At 33.9% G+C, this 22142-nt stretch overlaps 1 protein-coding gene across 1 annotated transcript; it reads right to left on the bottom strand.

The window, feature by feature from the left end:
* Positions 1-236: 236 nt before the first annotated feature.
* On the bottom strand, positions 237-4116 carry LOC142610181 (putative transcription factor KAN4). Its single transcript, XM_075781927.1, has 6 exons — positions 3012-4116; positions 2649-2725; positions 2387-2423; positions 2045-2156; positions 652-730; positions 237-519 (listed from the first exon to the last, which is right to left on the bottom strand). The coding sequence occupies exons 1-6, from the start codon at positions 3565-3567 to the stop codon at positions 337-339; spliced, it is 1044 nt and encodes a 347-aa protein (XP_075638042.1). The 5' UTR covers positions 3568-4116; the 3' UTR covers positions 237-336.
* Between the last annotated feature and the right edge of the window lie 18026 nt (positions 4117-22142).

Genomic DNA, 22142 nt, shown 5'->3' with positions numbered 1-22142 from the left:
TTAATCTGGACCTCTTGTCCTTGATCTGGACCCTCCAATGGGCCTGACTTGGCTCAAGTATGGCCCATGGGTCCATGGACTGAAAACTATCATGATTTTTTACTGAATTTAAGGTCCTTCTGATAAAGCCATCAAAAGAATGCCTTGGAACTCACGGAGCAAAGTGTTTCATATAATAGAGTTGTACCATGTCACTTTTCTTTTTTCCCCTCCAATCGAGACAAAACTCAAATAAATCTGGAACAAAAATCATGCAGAATTAGATAACTTTTTTTCCCCCATATTCACGATGAAATAACATTAACAAATAGGGATATATGCTTTTGCTCGTAGTGTTTAACATTTGAGAAGGGCTAACTCAGTTGAGGACTCAACATAGTCCATTTGCCAATTTGGCCTTCCTAGAGTGAACTCCAGATTAAGCAATGTATTCGATGGTGACATTGAGCTAGAGTCCAACCTCTCCTTCACACTATCAGACACATTAACATGGGGGCCTTCAATATGGTGTCCGTCCTCCTATTTAAAAAAAAATGATAATTAATCATTATATTAATTTACAAAGAACTGAATATTTTACAAAAAGAAACAAAAATTCAACATGTTTGGTCTTGTTTTTGATGATACAAACATATATATTCATATATATACCTTGGTATCCTTTGCCTTGAAATCAGAATATGTCAAAGCATTTTCATGACTTGATCTTCTCCCGCTGCTTGTCTCCATTCTGCTCACAAATTTATTGAGATAATCAAAATTAATATGTTAGGATTAAGAATGAAGACATTAGCACAAAGACAAACAAGAGAGGGAAAAAAATGCAAGGCTGTAGCAGTGCTAGGTAGTGGTTTTTTTGGTAGGTGGGTAGGGATCAATATTCTACGGGAAATTAGTTGTTAATTACTTGGCAAACACAGTACTGAGAGGTTTTAATTTATTTGGAATATTGAGTTAGAAATATAAAAAAAGAATTCTTGGAATCTCAAATATAAAACCTATGTTAACAACGAGATAGAGACCAATTAATTTGCGGAAAAAAGTTTACTACGTTTCTTTAGGTTTTGTCCCTAAAGTTTCTCAATTAAATTTAATTATGCATTTATATTTTGTATATTGACCAATGCGATCAATGTTATCATTTTCAATGGTAATTGAATTCAAATATATGACATTTTTGTCAATGCAAACACATTTTTGAATTTGATCAAACAATGTAAAGTACAGCAATAATATAATTTAAGTATTATCATGGGACAAGATAAAGGTTAATCCTTATTCATCTAGAGAATACAGCACTATTGCAGAGAGATAACATCTTCCTTCCATGAGATCATGCTTAATTATCAACTGATGAATCCTAGTACTACTAAATCATGAGTAAAAATGTATCTAATATCAAAGTTACTTGTTGTTCATCTTCAAAAGTTAATGCTGCGTTAAAACACAAGGCACTAAAGCAGTCCTCCTTATGTACCTTTTTTGTCAGTGTCCACAGACATGGTGAAATCAAGAAAATGGCAACCAAAGATGAAACTTTAATCAACTACTCGATCAGCAAAAAGGCAGCCTAGCTATTACAGAGGTACCCTTTGTGAGCTGTGAGTTAAGAAGCATCCTTAATGTATTCTTTAGATTACAACAGCATTGAGATTTGAACCAAACCCTTGACTTTAAGGACACATTGGGATCAATACTTTCAAAATCTAACGGATATGGGATGTGGGACTTGTTATAAGGGCAAACGTTGATATCACCCTCACTATTCCTATAGAAACCCTAGGCTTTGTTCACCAAAATCTATGACTTGAGACGCTCACTAATAAATCCTCATTATCTACACCATCAACAAAGACAGACACCTTGTTGGACCAAAAAAGTCCTTCCCCTAGGCGTTTGTGAATATTCATGCATGTATATGCTTGCACAAAAAAAAAAAATGTGTGCAAAAAATTAATGACCTATTAACACTAGTATTAACAGTATTATTCACTATTCAAAGAGGTGAAGTTGCATGTTATAAGAAACAAGCATAGGCATTCACCTTTGGGTTTTTTCTAGTGTTGTGATTGGACTAGCCTTCTCACAAGGTAAGACTCCTTCCACATTAACAAGTCCTGGCCTTTGTTTCAATCCAATATCTGTCTGCCCCAAACCTGCAAAATTCATCATAGATATAGAGCAATTGCTCTAGCTTTATCAGACACTGATCCAATAATTCACATGGGACTAAGGTCAGTCCTAGCCCAACTCACAGTGAATCAAATGATAGAGTTTCTGTCGCACTTGGATATATAATATCCAAGCTAGCTCAACAACAAAGAGAATAACAGGAAGAGAAATAAAGCTTGGTGGGGGTCCGTAGGTGTGGGGAAAATCCAATTACCTGATCCTTTGTCAGTGCTCTTCACTGTTCTATACATCTGCATGAACACCATGGAGAAAAAAATGAGACAATAGTCCACATTGCTAAGATTACCCTCTAGATGCCCTTTTGTCCTTACCCTTTGTTTTCACATCCCTCACTACAAATGGATCTTATCAACTACAAAGTCTACAATATAGAAGAATATGTATGATAACTAAAGAGTGAAAAACAAATCTGTGTTCAAAGAAAGGGCGATTTAACAGTACAGTATAACCCCCACCTGCAAATGACTCTTCACGTGAGCTAGGGTTAGATCCTTCACATTCATCAACTCTAACACAGACTTTGGTGTTGCTCCTGTTAACAAGGGGGGAAAAAAACCAAAAAAAAAAGTGAGCTTGTTAAAATGTAAAACAAAAGATGTATAATCAACACTTTTGTGCTACATAAGGGAAAAAATCCTCCTAATAATCATGAGAGATAGAATGAATAGGTCCAAATGCTATTCACAAGAACTTGTAGCTTAGTGACATTCTCCAATTCTTCTTATAAGAAGAACTGAGGTTCAAATAGCCCTACCCACTTGTTATAAGCAAAATATATAAATAAAAATAAGAGTCTGGGACTCGGTCTATATTATTACTTTCATGGCCGCCGAGAAGTTCTACTGCGTGAACAAAATGGGCATGGAGGGTCGTAGTCCATCTCATTCTTGGAGCTCTGACACTTCTTTTCACACCACTAATCAATCTTGCATTTCTCTTGAACTCACGGCCGTAGATTTGAGGTTGATGATTGTGTTGATGATGGTGTTGGTGTTGGTGTTGGTGTTGGTGTTGGTGATGGTGATGGTGATGTTGATGATGGACTCTTGGTAGAAGATATGGGGGACTCAAATCTGACATTTCAAACCCTAAGCTTAACGTGGGCTCAGTAAGACCAAGATTATAAGCCCCAGCTGGGTAGAAGCCGCCATTTTCATGGCTTAAATCGCTTCCACTGCTTCCAGAATCAGTGGTTGAGCTCCTATCACTGTGGAGTACTGCTTTTCTTGTTATCAATCCATCATAGCTCACTTCCTTAGCTTCAAAATCTGCTGAAACTGTTACTGAAGGTGGGCTGATCTGTAAGGAAAGGTCAGGCAAGGGTGATGGAGTAGTACTAGTAGTTCTCATTATAGGGTTTGAGCTAAGAAACATGAGGGCCGTGATAGAGATCTAATAGCTTAATCAAAAGACCCACTCGGGGTTCTTAAATAAACAAAGAAATGAGAGAGCTAAGGAACAAATAAGGAAAAGCAAGAATTGGGATGAGAGAGAAGTGAAAAAGAAGGGTGTGAGTTGTGATTATATCATGAGTGCCTCATGATTTGCATTGGTATTAAGAGAGAGAAGAGGAGGCTAATAAGATAGGCTTTTCAGTAGGATCCTATATACTAGGGTTGATGGAATAGCAAAATATATAGAGAGGTTAATAAGAAGAAAAAAAAGCAGAAACTACTCGTCAGATTAAAAATGCAGGAAAAAGAAAGAAAGAAAGCAGAGTTTTTTTTTTTTTTTTTTGGGGGGGGTGGGGGGGGGGGGGGGATGAAGGCTTGAAGGAAAAGTTTGTGAAAAGGGTAAGTTGTGTATTTATGGGTTCTGAGGGATCAGAGACCTTTCCACAAAGACAGTCACACGGTAACACAGAGAGAGAGAGAGAGAGAGAGAGAGAGAGAGAGAGAGAGGGAGGTCCGTTTTAATAAATACGGAATGAATGATAAAGGAGGACCAGAAATATAATGGTGGTTTCTGAGGGGGAATGGTTGGAATTCGAGAAAACAAAAGGGGTACTGTTCTAAGGAATAATGGAATGGGAATTGAGTCACACTCTCTCTCTCTCTCCCTCACTCACTCTCTCTCTCTCTCTCTCTCTCTCTCTCTCTCTACATTGATGGATCGCGACCCATTTCAATTCTCCTACTCTTTTTGTATCTATCAGATTCTATTTTTATTGTTTATTTCTTATAAGCTTGTCTTGATTTGGTATATTCTCTCTTTTTTTTTTCATTAACGAGGATTGACTGGCAGGCTAAAATATCCTTGTTCAAAGTTTGCCCTTATATAGTTTTTGTTCTTGTGGACGTGGCATGAACGATTGTTAAATTTTGAAGGATTTTTTATTTTGAAAATTCAACACAAACATTATGACTATGTTGCTCATGGCATGAATGATTGGTAAATTTTTAGGTTTTTTTTTTTTTTTTTTGGGGAATATAAGCTTAAGAAACAATGTCTTGGACATTATTATGAGTTTGTGACCATAGTTACACTTTCAAATAGCAAGTAGGAACAAGCCCCCACCACTCAAGAAAATTTATAAAAAAAAGGTTGAAAAAGATTAAGAACTTATATATCGATTTTGTGGATATATAATTTAAATGTGACATATATATATATGACCACTAATGATTTTGTTTAAAATCTAAATTCGGAAAACGAACTTGGTATCATTTTTTATTATTTTGAATTATTCTAGTCAAACAAAAGACCATTATATGTGTGGTTTTTTTTTGGGGGGGGGGGGGGGGTGTCGGGGTCTTGAGGTATAATGTAAATGACTAAATGTATCATATTATTATTAAACCCTTAATAATTTCCTAATGATCACCAGAAAAAGAGCCCTCCATCTTGGGATTCAGTACAACCCTATAACTGAAGCTAAACCGACCATTGCCAGCCCTAGCTAGGCTATATAGTTTCTCTCCATTGACATGAACAGAAGCCAGTGTTAACTGTTCTAAAGTCTTTGGTGCACGTAGCGAAATTGCCAATAAATATCGAGCTGTACACGTGCGAACCTTATTTAACAAAAAGAAAATCAGCAAAATAAAAATGGTCTCGTGAGAAATAAGGAGAGGAATATATATATATATATGGACTAATAGAAAAGAAGTAGTGTCAGAGCGGCTGGGGTGTCCGGCGACACCAGGGTCGCAGCCCCACATGCTATTCTCGATGACCCACTTCTCATTTTAATGTTTAGCGGTACGCGTTTTCCTACTCTCGAGCCACCCTATGGGGTGTTTACTGTGCTTAGTTACTAGTCTTTCACCATCACCTCCTACCACTCAACCTACTGTCAAAGTCTTCTATAATAATTGAGAGCCAAAAAAAGTTTGCTTTCTTATTTCATTTTTTTACTATAAAAACTGGAATAAGAGTGGTTACAAGTAAAACTTTGTTTAAGCATGAGATCCCTTGATATGTGTGTTTCTTATTTGAATAAATCCATTGGTATCTCATTGAACACTAATATAACAATAAATAAAAATGAATAGTTTTAGGGAAGCACTTGTATACTTAATTTTATAACTTGTTGATTTATGTTATTATGCGTAATGTACACTTTTTGTTCACTATTGATTATATGAATCTATCACTTTTTATTAATTATTCATAATCACACAAGTTAACAAGTTGTGACAAATAGTTGTATTTGCAAATAGATTGATCAAAATTTTATAAGCAACCCTATAAAAAATGTACAACTTTGTTAAAGATGGAAGACAAGCCTTCCATTAACTACGATCACAAGTTATCATTTAAATTCTTTGATTGTTGTATTTCATGTGATAATATCATTATTTGAAATAAATCAATTTAATTGTTCAGATTAAATTTATAAATATATGAATTGACACATTACTTAGATTTTTGAAATACATGACACTACATGAATGGTTAAATGTAGGAAATAATTCAAATAAACTCTCTCACTATGAAACTAAAAATAGAGAATCTTGTTCCAAGTTGAGTGTATAAGGTTAATGCCACAATTGAGCTTTAACCTAATGTCATAAAACCCAAACCCAAACCCAAAAATCATGTATAATTGGCGCGTGAGGTAGAATGAAGGTGAAACATGCAGGTGGGTATAGTAGTAGAGTGAAGAAGTATACAAACTTCTTAAGGTTTCAATTCAAAGGCCTAGCTAGTGTTTGTCTAATCTATAATCAACTCTCTCCCTTCCCCAATATTCCCTCTTCCATGTCCAATTATTCCTTTGGCTACATATCCATCTGTGGAGCCCCACCCGCGCGTGCATGGAAACTCACGAAGTGATCGAAAGACCATATTCCACGGCGTCAACATGGGGTTCCCATCACGTGACTTATGGACGTGACCTTGTCTAGGTGATAGGCTCTTCTTTGTTCTCTTCCTTTGTTTCTTACCTATTCTACCTATCTCTCCCGTTTAATATGCTGCATATTCTGTGTTTTGTTTACTTATATATATATATATATGCTCGAAAACCCATGCTCCTTTTGCCTAAACTTTTTATTCCATTTGTTTATATTTGCTGATTACTGTAACAACAAGATGACTAGAAAACGTTAATCATTTGTTAATACTTTCCGAAGCTGCGGTCAGCGCCTGATGCGCTCTAGATTCTCCGGGAAATGAAACTTTTCTAACTTTTTCTATTACTACTTTAATACTAAATCATTAGTGCCAATTAATGCTCTCTCTCTCTCTCTCTCTCTCTCTCTCTCTGTATCACTCTTTTTTCTTTGGTTGGATTATTGAATACTAATAAAGTTTTGCAAGTGTGGGTATTATCCGGTCAACATGTCTCTGTATGGTTCGCTACTTGCAAAAGTTGTCAAAACTCTAGGGCTATATTCCATTATTCCATGTGTTTGTCCTATAAGACCATTTCACAGTTCCTACTCTCTTTCCTATTTTGGATCTTATATACCCATTAGTTTTTTTTTTTTTTTTCTTCCTCTTTCATTTTCTGACAACAAGGACCTCAATCCTTTGGTTTCTCTTTGAAGCTATCTCTTGCGTGTTATTGTCATTAGGCATCTTTATTATCTTAATTCTTAACTTTGTACGTATATATACATACCTTAATCACCGTTTGCTTTTTTCTTCAAATTTGAGATGTTATACACATGCCAAAGATCTCTTCATCACCTAACCACACTCTTGACTATCTTTCAAAAGGGTAAATTCGAATTTGAACTATCAATAGGAGAATTCCATGGTGCATACATTTTTTTTCTTATTATACATACCTAATTAACCTAAATCATTAGATAAGATATTGTCTTATTTCATATATGAACTTGATTATGTGATGTACACATGGTAATAATAGCATTTCAAATTTTTTTTTAGCTAATATGAGTGTCCATAACTCTTTAAACTCCTAGCTATATATTCTTTAGAGTGTGCATAATTTTCTTGAACACATAGTGTGCTACAAGGCTTGAACCTAGTATCTCATGGATTAATATATGACGTGCATTAGACCAACCCCTTAAATTGACTTGTCAAAATTATTGATAATATAGTAAAACTATATACGTGTACATCATGTGAGTAAATTCATTAACCTTCAATAAAAATACTAATAGAAGTTTTGATTTGTCATAAATCTAAAGTTCAAAAGTCTAATTGCTCAAGTTGAATGTGCAAGAATTAAATTGACAATCATGTCAAAGTTCATGGGTGGTACTTATCAAAGTTCATGGGTGCTCAAGTCAAATGTGCAAGATTACACTCCTCCATCTTTTTTTTTTTTGAGGAAATACACTCCTCCATCTTAATCATTAAGTACTCTTTTTTTTTTAGAAATAATTACAACATGTGCTAACCCCACAGCTCAAACCCTTTCCCCCCTAGACCCCCAAGCACTTTGTACATAGGGAGATGTCAATTCAACTACAAAGCATTTGGCAATCATTAAGTACTTAAGTAGAGTGGAGTTACCAATATCTTTAACATTTAAACAAAAATTAGATAGCACTACTTTAATATATATTGAAATTATTGATGATGTAGTAAAAATATTAGTTATTTGACATATGCCACATAACATTAAAATAAACACTTAATTGCTTACCCCTGTAGTGTATGAAAAAATCTATTAAATAATATTCATTAATGATATATTTTTATTAGGAATAAAAAATCAAATGAAATAACTTACAGAAAATGTAGATGTAATTAAATTAAATTAGAAAAGAATAAAAAGAATATATTTAATCATAGCTTGTTTAAGATTAGGTTGCTTTACTCTAATAAAATAAACCCCATCCAAAATTCTCTCTCTCTCTCTCTCTCAAACAAACATGAACACCACAAAAAATGATATTATCACTGGATATCATTTGAATACTTAATTATTTATTTGCCATATATATTCAAAACTATATAAAAGTATTCTCTAAACCTCTGCATATACAAATTGAAAATTTACTTCAATTGTGAATTCAATAATAAGAGAAATCATTTCAAACCTCTTTTTTTATGTAAGGTTTTCTTTCCTTCCTGTCCTCTCTTTTTGGTTGGAACGTGGCTTTGATTAATTCTTAGAAAAGAAATATTGAATTGGTGCTCAAAAGAAAAAATTAGACCAAAAAAAAGAACAGAAAAATTGGGAAGAAATGAAAATGTACTACGGTTGAAAATTAAGGGTTCCTCAACCAAAAAAAAAAAAAAAATATATATATATATATATATATATATATATATATATATACACATATATAAAGAGAGAAATACGAGGATGCGCATAAATTAAAAAAGGAAAAGGAAAAACAATGAAGAGATTTAAATTCCTTGTGGTAGTAGATAAGACAAAATGGAGTTGGAGAAAGGGAAATGAGGGCTTCATAATTAAATCTTGGTGTTCCCAATCTAAGAAAGTCAATGATCCTAATAGAATATATTTATTTATTTATTTTGAGAAATATTTAATTTATTGAGAACTTGACAAAATCAAATTCATTTATTTCACATATAATATAAGTTCGCTTTTAGTTTTCATTTTGACATTTTATTTATTTTTTAATTGCCTCAAAGATAGGAATAGCTAATTTCAAATCACAAGATTTAAAAAATTCCCATGTTTTACTAAGAGATCCCCATCCATAATTAAATCTGCATACTTATTAATGAAATCTGAAGGTTTTACTCCTAGTTTGAATTCTTTCATAAGAAAACAAAAAATGGGCTTAAATTAAATTAAACTAATTACTCATTTTTTATGCATATATATCGTTGTGATGGGTGAGTGGAAAAGCAAAAACTAAAAAGACATTAGTTTGCTGGTTTGACATATAAGATAAGTCCAGCCTATACTTTTTTTTTTTTTTGAGAAACACACACACACACACAAAGTCCAGCCTATACATGACCATAGGCAAAGTTTTTTTTTTTTTCTTTCTTAGCCTAGCTAATCGGAAGAATATTAGCTTCTTCATGGTTATTCGTGAGATTAGGATACAGCCATACAAGCATGTGTTGCATTGAAATTCGAAACTCACCTTCTCCACAGTCCACCCTCATCACCCTCTTCCTTTGAGTATCAATAAAAAGACAAAAAAAGAAAGAAAGTAAGGTATCTCCGAAATCAACGCCGTTTAGGCTCAAGTGCACCGCGACATTACATCATTTATATTCTACTGGGAATAAATTTTGGTCACTATTCCCAAGCAAAATTTCGTCATGTCTTGTGTAGTATGTATTGACTATTTTTTTTCTTCTCAAGTCCCTATAATAAATAATGGTCCTGAGATTTGAGAGCAATGTAAGACCAAGGCTTGATGATAGTGATTTGCTAACAATCATATTGTGATAATAATGAATTCATCATGTGGACAAAAACATGGATACATAGAACTAACTTCAAGAGTTTCAATGTTTCAAAAAAAAAACTTCAAAAGTTTCAACAGCTTTTAGAAAGAAGTCCATCACTTTTTTTGAAGAAACATAATTGACAGCAACATTTCATCAATAAAGAAGTGGGTTCACTGCTTCACAGTTCACCCACACACCACCAGAGCCCACCTAGCTCAGCAGCTGGAGCAAGCTTTTAAATTGGCTATAATGAAACCAATAAATTTAGGAGGGTACAACAAAAATTATTAATTTCATGATTATTAACATGTCCTATTGTAATTGGTGCATAATAAAACTAATATTAATGATGAAAAATAGGAGAGTGACACTACTGTTATCATTCATTAACGAGAGTAACGTTACTCTTATCATTCATTTATGAGTAATGCTATAGATACAAACTATTTTATAACATTTTTATAAACTACTAATGTAATTAATTCTTACTAGTTTTAATATAGAAAATGCTTACAATAACTATTTGGAAAATGTTTTCGTCACATCAATAGCTTGTAAAAATATTATAATTATAAAATAGTTTGTCTGTAACATTACTCTTCATTTACATCGTAGTAAGTTGTGAAAAAAGTTATGATCATTAACACCTTGGTGCATAACAAAGTAAGTTTCTCACTATAATTAATTGAAAAAAAAAAGTGTTTTTTTAATTAGCTCTTTACTAAGAATTAGTAAAAATAGAGCTGTACCCAATTTTTATTTTATTTTATGAAACAGTAATTTAATTAACAGTGAAATAAATAGTACAATCTGTACAAAGACCAAAGGTCACATTCCTAACTAATACAAATTCCTTTGTCCCACTACAAAGCAATAAGCAAAATAACTACTAAAATAAAAGGCTAATTCTAACTGATATAGGTCAGATCATAAGCAAAGTAGCAAACCTTACATAATTAATTTTTGAGTTAGAAACAAATCTCAAAGCTTGTCACTTTCAAGATTCAACGTTTTTCTACTGTCGGGCACCACTAGTAATAAAAATCCTATATCCTATTCGGCAAAACCCCTTTGCCGTTTGCTTTTCGTCAATTAAAGCCCACATGGCTAGGGAATTAATAAAATATAAACTAAAATTAAATTATATAATTTTCTCAGGCTGACTTTTGGCAATTTGTTTTATCATTTTTTGTGCTCTATATAAATAATTTTGAGGATTTAGAAACTAAAAAAATATATTGAGGAGTACAACACAAGTTGAAAACAAAATTTAAATGTGCATAGACACAAATAGCGTACTAAAGAAGTCTTGGACTTTTATGTATCCTTCTTATTAGTAGGAAGAAGAATGTTCTAGTTGCAAATTAAGGTCAGGTCCACGTAAGATCACTATAGCTTGTTACAGACTTTATTCTTTTATTTTGAACAAAATAGGGCATGGGCAATAAGGTTGAATCCAGCTAAGGGTAGCTCCTCTATATATTTTAGGGGTATTAGGATTTTACATTCTAAAGTTTGGCAGTGTTTGAATTTTACACCCTAAAGTTTCATAATTTTGGAATGTAAAATTTAAACACTCACAAACTTTATGAGGTAAAATCCAAATTCTAAAAGTCAGGGTATAAAATTCAAACACCCAAAACTTTAGAGGATAAAATCCAAATTCTGAAATTTCAGGGTATAAAATTCACTCACTCCCAAACCTTAGGGGTGTAATTTACAATTTACCCTAAGAATTTTCAAAAAATAGGTTTGACGAGTCAAGTGTGTCAAACCCTATGGAGAAACTTGACACATAGAGATATATTAGCCAAGGACATATAAAACTTGAATTTTATGCATCCTTCTTATTTGTTGAAGGAAGAATGATTTAATTTTTATTAAAACTGTTAATATTATTATTATTATAGTAACTAATATCTTACATATTTATAAATTTATAAGGTAGTTAATAAATTATACTATTATTATAATTTATAGGAAAAAATTAAATAATTTATTAAAAATGAAATGTTTCATGAATTACTTAATATTTAATTTAATTAATTAATCAATTACTTTAATTTTCTTAAAATGTTTCATTTTCATTTTCATCATTATAATGTAAGATTGCTGATATAGGCATAGAACATCCAAAATAATGTCACTCTGGCCAAGACATACCTTTATTTTGTTTTATAGTATTTTGACTTTTATCGTAAGGATTTTCATTCACTTTTGTAAAAATTCATAATAAGGATATGACTACATTTATATTAAGGATTGTGAGTTAGAAAACAAGTTGACATTTTGACAGCACATTGCCATAATTTTTAAAATAGTTATAGATTGACACCAAGATGCTAATTAGACTCATTATTCATTAACCTCCTCACTACGTGAAATTATTAGACATTGCCAAAAGCTTTATAACTCAACCAGTATCTTATGGTCTTCTAATAAAGACGTTTATAATTCAAATTCTCGCATCTCCAATTATTGAAAACATTAGTTCTTAGGTGGGGCTGAGGTCAAATTATTGGCTCAAGCTCAATCAACCTGAGGGAGTGCTGCTAAGATGCTTAAAATTTGAATTTTCAACGTGCCAGGGAATTATTATAGTCAAGTCCAAATAAGATCACCTAATGTCAATGCCAATTCAAGGTAGTCAATACCGTACCAGTATCGGCCGATATGTACCATACCGGTACATATACCAATATCAAAACGTCTATATTTCGTACCAGTTTAAATACCGGCTGTATCGGCCATGTACTGGCCATAATGGCCAATTTCGGGTAGTACCAGGCGTACTAGCCAGTATAGAAATTTATTTTTTTAAGTTTTGTAATTCTTGAATTTTTGTTATGGTAGAATGATAATTTATTAGTATTATTTGTTTTCTTAGCATGCAATGAACAATTAAGCTTTCTATTTTTTATATTGTGTTTTTGTTTTTCTTTTAATTGATACTAAAATCTAAAACCATGAATAATTTGTTCTGAATTGAGGAAATGATTTATGGTAAAATTTTATATTTATTATAATACACACACACACACACACATATATTTATAAATATAAAAAATAATGGTAAACCCGAAACGGTACACCGGTATTGACCGGTACCGAAATATATCGTTCCACTAATCAAACCGATATAGTCTCCGGTACGAGATTGACTCCCTTGGGCCAATTGCCTTCCCCCTAGCCCCACCAAAAATACCCCACCCCCATTTTCATTTTGAAATAGTTTCTTTTTATATATACATTTATTTATTTTCTTGTTTATTTATATTTATATATATTTTTTTTTTTTCATTAAGAAATTAAAAAATAAAAATATTCTTATTTTATCAAATTTTTAATGTTCCAAAATTATAAAAGAAAAACAAGAATTTTTAAAAATTAAAATAAAGAAGAAATGTTTTAAATGAGAAAATAAACTTATACCTTTTAAAAGGGTTAAACTTTGTTCTTTATGTAATAAATTATTAATTTCACAAAATGAGCATATGAATAATAAAATTTGGAGATAATTATAAAGTAAACACCATTAATTTGATATTATTTTTAAGCTAAAAAGTAAAAACCTATAAATTATAATTGCACAAATACGTGCTATATGGCTTAAAATTGTTAATTAAATCATTTTATGAGTTTAACAAAAACGAAATAAGTTGTACTTGGCTTTATCTAATTTCTAAAAAATCGTTACATAATAATTAAAGGTGAAATTATAAGAATGAAAATTTGCAATATGACTAATTCATATATAAAAATCTAACAAATAAATACAACATAATAAATATGCTATCTATTTATGGGTTTGAAGATTAAAACACTATATAATATTCACACCAATAAAATTTGATTTTTTAGATTAGTCTTACGTACTATATATAGTACGTAAGACTAATTTGAAAAATCAAATTTTATATGTGTATAGACACATGAATGTTAATCATTTTATGATTTTAAGAAAAATGAGATAACCTTTTTTTTTTTTTTTGAGGAAGAAAAATGAGATAAATTATACTTGAGTTTTATCTAATTTTTGAAAATCTTTTTTCTTCTTTTTTTGGATAAGTTTTGAAAATCATTCTATGATAACTATAACTAAATTATTAATTTCAATGAAAAAATGATAAAGTTTTCCTCCAAACTGATTTGGAGAAATCTTTTCTGACCAATACATGGTGATTCATAGAATTATCTATGCGTATTAAATCACATGACTCATTCAATATGTAAGGTTACTAAAAATATATGTGGATAATCGTTTGAATCGCCACATAATGGATTAAAGAATTTTCCTCCAAATTGACTAGTTTGAAAGTAAACCATATCTATATGAAAATATTATTCGGCAACTTGTTTTTATATAATGAATATATTATCTATTTATGAGTTTTCTAACATTGAAGCTCTATATAGTATTGACATAGTATAATTTAATTTATTGTCCAGTAGATCTTAGTATTATATCATTAATGCGTATGCATTGTGGGTGTGCATAATGTGTCTCTACATATGTCTAAGTATATGAACACATGTATGCTACCTACAAATTCTATCCCCTTAAATCAAAATTTGACTAAGCCACTAAAGTGTCCCCATCTGCCCCTCTTTCTCCTAGGGGTAAAAAAAGTGAGTATAATTTTGATGTCCAATTGATCTTAGTATTATATCATTAATGCTTATGCATTGTGGATGTGCATAATGTGCCTCTACATATGTCTAAGTATATGAACACATGTATGCTACCTACAAATTTTTATCCCCTTAAATCAAAATTTGACTAAGCCACTGAGTTGTCCCCATCTGCCCCTCTTTCTCCTAGGGGTAAAAAAGTGAGCCAGAAGATTACCAATTGCCATTGACCAAGGCTTGTCAAAAAGTCCCATTAAATTTCACAGAAGGCCCACAAGATTGGCACATAATTCTTTCTGCATTAATGGAGACTTGAAATGTATATATCACTATCCTTTCATGCGAGTAATAAAGCATGAGTTGGTAATTCAAGAATTTCAAGCCCTTTGTCGTTCGTATTTCGGTTTCAATCACAGTCACAATGGAATTTAGGTGCCATGAAGCTGATGGATGAATTTGTAACATATCAACCAAAGTAGTCCTGTCTCTCTTTTTCTCTCTACCATAACATTCATGTGTTTCAAACCTTTGCATTTTTTTTTTTTTTTTTCTTTTGGATATTTTTATTTTTCTTTGGAATCTAAGGTATATGGTACAGAATGATTCTTTTCTCTTAAGAACTGAAAGTGAAGGAAGAGCTCTAGGAATAATTTTTGGACTGGGGGATGAGATCATATTCATGAGAATGAACAGACAGAGAGGGTGGATAAGGTCTAATATTCCAAACCAGGTCTGAGAGAACGTTTTCCAATAGGACAAAGAACAAAATGGTTTATACGTTTTGGCCTGGGAATTGCATAAAATGCTTTGAGTTTGAGGTCCTCTTCTTCTTTCTGTTTTATTTTTTCTTTGTTGCTGTATAACAAGGTTGGACTATTTCTTTGTCAAGGGACCCACAGAGAGGCAGATCGTCATGTGGGTGTAGCCAGAAACCAGTTCTTGTTGGGTATTTCAGAATGGCCACTGAAATCTGGCCCGTTCATTTTTGGTCTCCAGAGCTGCCCACCTGACCCAGTTGCCAATTATCATCGATGCATTGAACATGAGAATAATAGAAGGGTGAAAACTTTATCACCATGGAGGTGGTAAGGTTTTTACCAATATATTTTTTAGCTTTGACATCTTTGTATACTTTGTATCAAATTGTTATTACTGCTAAAAGTCTCAACACCTCTCAATCCTATCAAGAAATTTAGGACTTGTTTGGATACCATTTATTTTACTGAAAATTGAAAACTAAAAATTAAAAACATGATAGCAAAATAATTTTTAAATGTGTGAATAGTACTGTGAGACCTATTTTTAATGAAAATTTTGCTGAAAAATGAAGTTTGTGGGTTCCGTGAACAGTGCACGAGACCAATAGAAAAACTAAAACGCGCTTCTTAAAAAAAAAAGTCAAAACGCAAACGCCTCAAATTTCATCATTCAAATGGATACTTACTGTTCAAATTATAATTTATTATTCTTGTGAGAATCTGCACTTAGAACATCATTTTTATATATGTCATGAAGTTAACCATTATGAAAAAAGTTATAAAAAATGGGTTTTGTTAGACTTATTGCTAATTGTCATGTTTATCAGTTTATCTTCAAAAATTACTCAACAAATTCTTTAGAGGAAATAAAAAAAGGTTCTCACTGAAGCATTTCATTTTCTTTCATTTTCACTCCAACCCTTTCGTTTTCCTTCAATTTTCTTACCATTTCCCAGAGCTCCAAACCTGGCATATGTCAATGATCTTCTGGTAGTCCAATACTTTATTAGGTACACCAATTACAGAGTGTTGTAGATAGCTTTTTCGTTCGAAAAAATTGTTGCTTATGGTAATTATAGAATACCATCCCCATCGCTTTCGTACTCACATCCCCTCCTACTTTTCTTTATCATTACAAATTTTTTATTTTTTATTTTCCTTTCCTTTTCTATTGCCTAGGGAAAGTGCCTTTAAAAATGCTCGTGAAACTGTCTCTCTATCATTTTCCCACTGTCGTTGCATGGACCACACGAGGTACAGTTTTTGTTTGCTTAAAAAAATTTATTTGGTGCATTGCCTATGTTTTTCATTTCCTCCATTTGAATCATTCTAACAGTGCCATAAATAAAGAATGCCACTTTCATATGCTGTCAATTGTCTTGCTCCTCATCAATAATATATAAGAAAAGAAAAAACTAAACCTTAAAATTGTCAACATCAAACAAAATAATTCCCCAGGATGTCTGTGGGTTTGAACTTTGAACTTGGTACTAAATTCACTGATGACTTTGAACTTTAAATTATTCAAACACTTCTAGTAGCAATGTTCTAGTTCTAACATCTGCAAAATAAATATTATTCTTGAAATAAATACATTGGAAAAGAACAAAAATTGTTGTTAATGTTCTAATTGTGTGCCAACAATATTGAAAATGACATAAAGAGTTGAAAATAGGCAAAAAAAAAAAAAATAGACGTCGTTTCTGTTTGCCGTTGGATGTGACTTTGCAAGAACACTATCCTAGAATTAAGAATTAAACAAAGTAGAATAATGTTTTTGAAGAAGCAAAACAAGCTAAAAATATGGTCATCTTGTTGTTGTCCTTATTGAAATATCATACCCATTTGGATTCTCTATGATATGGTCAATGCAAGGAATGTAATTTTTTTTTTTTTTTTACCTGTCATTTCAATTGGGGGGAGATTAATAATTAGAAAATACAATTAGAACAGTAGAATCTCTCAAAATGGGAAATGCAAGACACATGACTATATCAGATTCTTAAGTACTCCACCCATATTAAAAAAAATGAAGTAAAAAAAAAAAGTCAGATCAAGTAGAATTCATCCAAATGTAGCCTGGAAGGAGTGTCACAGGGTCACAGGCACAACAGCACTCCAGCCAAAATAGAATGAAGAGAGATCATGTGAGGCCAGGGAGAATAGATCACTAGTCAATGATAGCAATGATTTAAACAAAGATGGAGAACTTGGGGTAGATAAGATGGTCCAGGAGTATAATTGCTGGTGATTTTGAGTGTGAAATTGGTCATATCATTGCTGCACAGATGGTCAAGCTATTGCAAAACAAAGTCCCTAGCTTAGATCCTATTAATTGTCTCATACATTTTGAATATATGCACTTCACATGGGAAAAAGGAGGATAGTGATATATGAAATACATCCAGATATAAAACACACCTCCTCCATTTTTTTTTCTTGCTTTTGTTCAAAGATAGAGCTATGTCGTACTAATAATCCTTCTCTGTTTATAAAGAGAAAATTAATGATCGATTACAAACTTTTGTGTCACAATTTAGCTATAATTTTAATCTGACAGATAATAAATGATGAGTTAGTCTGCCACGTAGAATAAGTATGTAAAATGGTGTGATAAAAATTATGAATCTTATGATCCTAAAATAACTCATTCATAAATCTGCCAACTTGAATGGACGAAGTTTGATCCGAGTGTTTTATGGATAGCAATGTACAATGCTTGTGTGTGTGTGTGTGTGTATTTGACTGGTCAAGTTTGGAATTCTAGACCGGGGCCATGATCATAGAGAAGTCCTAGTATTTTCTGAATGGGTTCCTTTTTGGGTCCAACCTTTGTTTACGCTGGGCCTAGACTGACCGCAACTGATTTTATATTGGGCCTAATTCAAAATCATCAAACCAGATAGTGTGGACCCCAAGGCCACCATCCCTCTGTTTTGCACAGTAGTAAACTTCGTCAATCATCAAACAACTAGGCCTTATTTTATTTTATACAGGATGACCTCACTAACACACAACAGGCTTGTTTTTGGTAGCCCATAGCCTTTGGGGTTCAAATTTTCTAAGTAGGATATTGTTATTGGGACCATTCTGAAAGGATTTAGAGGGGTATATATGTATTAGAAAATACAAAGTTACACACACACGTGAAGAAATAGTCAAATTATCAAAGAACTCTAAAAGTCTTTTTTTTTTTTTTTTATAATCTCTAAAAGTCATAATCAAATTTTGATACGCACTACTTTAATTCACTTTTTTTTTAATCATTTTCACTTTTTTTTAATCATTTTCACTTTTTTTTTTTTTATGTTCATATATTTTCTCTTTTTACCCATGTTTTCATCTCTTTCTATTGTATTTGGGAAAACATCATTTTGTTATACTCTCTTTAATATAAAGTGGAATTAAAAAAAAAAAAAACATTTATAGCAAAATAATACTTCATGTTGTTATACTTTCTCTAATTATATAAAGAGAAAAAAAAAAACTCTTTTTTATAGTTCAAAAGTTAGAGAAGGAGATCATCTCCTTTAGAAATGTCAAAATGTATAAATTAAGTTATGAAACTCTAGAAAAAAAAAAAAAAAGGAAATCACTCACATACTCGTAGCAAAACAATGCTATTTTAGTATTGTGAGGGTAAAATGATTAAAATATGTATTTGGGCCTTGGACCTGATTTGGTGGATTAAGTCTGTCCAAGCAAAGCCTTTGAGGCCCGCAAGCCAGTTCATGCTATAAGGGTTGAAGGAGCTGTCAGAGGAGGAGAATCTCCTCGGATGGGTCAAGTAAAAGTCATGGGAAATGCCAAGGTGTTTAGTGGGAGAATTCTGGAATATCTGTTGGGTAAAGGCGTGACCAACACGGTTATTGGAAGGAAGAACGTATGAGAAATATCAAAGGGGAAAAAGCTGCAACTATCACATTAAAGGCCCCACACCTACCTCCCTGACCGCATTAATGGAGAAATGACCTCTGAACAGTAATGTTCAGCCTTCTAGCTAGTGTTTGGAGATTTCAAGAATGTGCTGGATGGGACAAGTATCTAATTGGAAGATCTGTGTTACACGTGGAAGAAGAAAGGAAGAATAAGATGGATATAAAAGAACAAGAGAGGTATGAGAAGAGGAGGGAGACAGGAACGGTAGTTGTAATATTGTTCTTAAGGAGAGAAAGGCAGTACAATTGGTCCTCGGATTACGTCCGAGGAGAGTTTCTTTGCTATTTCCATCTATTGAACATGCGGATAACGGCAATCTAGCCTGATTCTTCTCTTTATCCAACATCCATAGTCTAGGTTTTAAGCCCACACTCTACAAATTTCATTGTATAAGGCTCTTTGGGTCTGAGTCCGTCTAGTGATTGGACTCGGTACAAATTGTGCACTTACAATTGGCGTCGTTTGTGGAGACCTAGTGCTAAAGGAATTAGAACATTATGGCAGGCTTAGGTTCACATCATGCAGAGTCCCAAGGGTCCCAACGTGAGGATCACTTTGAGCATCTTGAGCGTCAGAGGGATCGAGAGGGAAGTGTGCATACGGTATACCCCGGTGCATGCCATTCGCGTGGTGGAAGCAGAGGCACCCATGAGGATGATGTCAAGGCCATGCGGAAGGAGATTGACCACCTTAAGAAAAAGTTACGCCATGTCAAACGAAGGCGAGCCTCACCTCCTTCCAATCCTTCCTCTAGGGGCTCCCAGGGAAGCAGTTACAGTCCAAGGTCTAAGACTCCTCCTAGTGAAACCTTCTCTTACAAGAAGGATGAGCTTCCGGGTTGTAGGCAGGGCGTTGCATCAGATCTCCAAATCCCCTTTCTCACGTAGGATCGAGAAGGAAAAGCTTCCACGACGGTTCACCCAGCCCACTTTCACCATCTATAATGGCAGGACGGACCCAATTGAGCATGTGAGTCATTTTAACCAGAGGATGGCGGTACACTCTCAGAACGAAACCTTGATGTGCAAAGTCTTTCCTTCTAGCCTGGGACCTGTTGCTATGAGATGGTTTAACGGGCTGAAGGTGGGTTCTATTGATTCTTTCATGGAACTCACTAGGGCATTCGCATCTCGGTTCATTACGTGCAGCAGAGTTCCTCGGCCTTTGGACTTATTGTTATCTATGGCCATGAGGGAGGGTGAGACCTTGAAAACGTATTCTGACAGATATTGGAAGATGTTTAATGAAATCAATGGCGATTTTGATGAAGTGGCGATTAACACTTTCAAGGTGGGTCTCCCAACTGATCACGATTTAAGGAAATCTCTGACCAAGAAGCATGTGTGGAGTGTACGTCGGCTCATGGATCGCATTGACAAGTATAAAAGGGTTGAGGAAGACCAACAACAAGGTAAGGGTAAGGCAAAGGTTATCCCTTAGGAGAGGAGGGATTTCAGGTCGGATAGGTACAGTAACAACAGGCCGAGGAGAGATTTCTCTGGGCAATCTGGTTCAGCCACTCCTCAAGTAGTTAACACCGTATTCCGAGAACCAGTGCACCAATTGTTGGAAAAAGTCCGCAAAGAGCATTACTTCAAGTGGCCTAGTAAGATGGCTGGGGACCCTGCGAAGCGAAATCAAAACCTTTTTTGCCAATACCATCAGGATGTAGGCCATAATACTGAGAACTGCCGTACACTTTGGAATCATTTGGAATAGCTGGTCAGTGAAGGAAAGTTAAAGCAACATTTGTATCAACCCAACGGATAAGGAAACCATTTGGGTCCAAATAATCAGAAGAACAACTCATCTCGGCCACCCTTAGGAACGATTAATGTTATCTTCGCTGCACCTGGCAAGACTGGCTCCTATCCTACAAGGGTGATGACGGTGTCACATACTCCGGTCGAGGAGTCTGGCTCGAGGCTAAAAAGAATCAAAGGGAGTACACCTATTTTGGGATTCTCGAATGAGGATAAGGTTGGGACCATTCAACCGCATGACGATGCCCTGGTGGTTACATTGAGGATAGGAAATTATGACGTGAGGAAAGTGGTGGTTAATCAGGGTAGTGGTGCGGATCTTATGTACCCTGACTTATTCAAGGGGCTTAAGTTAAAGCTAGAGGATCTCACTCCCTATGATTTGCTGTTGATAAGCTTTGAAGGGAAAGTTGTCATACCGAAGGGACAAATTCGTTTGCCCGTAAAGTCGGGTCTAGAAACAGTTGATGTAGATTTCATTGTGGTTTATGCATATTCCCCATACACGGCCATCGTCGCAAGGCCTTGGTTGCATGCTCTGGGTGTTGTTTCCTCGACTTTACATGTTAAGGTGAAGTTCCCTTCGGGTGGGTTGATTGAAGAAATTTTTGGGAGCCAATCAATGGCAAGGCAATGCATATCGGCTGCAGTGCTGCATCAAGCTGAATCAGAATCCTCGGCCTCAGCTGTGGAAGACTTATTGCAATTAACAACTCTGGATGCGCCCGGTGCGGTGACAACAGAGAAGGCAACGTGCGAAGAGTTAGAAAGATTTCTTATTGATGATGACCCTGAAAGATTCTTTCAGGTTGGTGGTCGGCTACCGCATCAAGAGAAAATGGAGTTGATTAAGTTTTTAAAAGATAATATTGACGTGTTCGCATGGGATCCCTACGAGGCTCCGGGGGTTGACCCAAGCTTCATTTGCCATCATTTGAATGTCAATCCTGCTATTATTCCCAGGAGGCAACCACCTCGGCGTTCTTCCAAAGAACATGCTGAGGCCATCAAGGAGGAAGTGCTCAAGCTCAAAAGGGCTAGGGCCATTAAA

This window comes from Castanea sativa, chromosome 1 (genome assembly GCF_040712315.1).
Source record: "Castanea sativa cultivar Marrone di Chiusa Pesio chromosome 1, ASM4071231v1".
NCBI lineage: Eukaryota > Viridiplantae > Streptophyta > Magnoliopsida > Fagales > Fagaceae > Castanea > Castanea sativa.
Note: the sequence above shows the minus strand (reverse complement) of the source record. Positions and strands in the feature narration are given on the sequence as shown.

Bases quoted from the DNA above. Each gene is read 5' to 3' on its own strand.
- LOC142610181 (XM_075781927.1), bottom strand. From the start codon at position 3,567: ATGTTTCTTAGCTCAAACCCTATAATGAGAACTACTAGTACTACTCCA. The intron at 2,726-3,011 runs GTAATAATATAG...CCTTGTTAACAG, and splicing joins ACTTCTCGGCGGCCATGAAA to GAGCAACACCAAAGTCTGTG. The intron at 2,157-2,386 runs GTAATTGGATTT...TGAATTTTGCAG, and splicing joins GAGCACTGACAAAGGATCAG to GTTTGGGGCAGACAGATATT.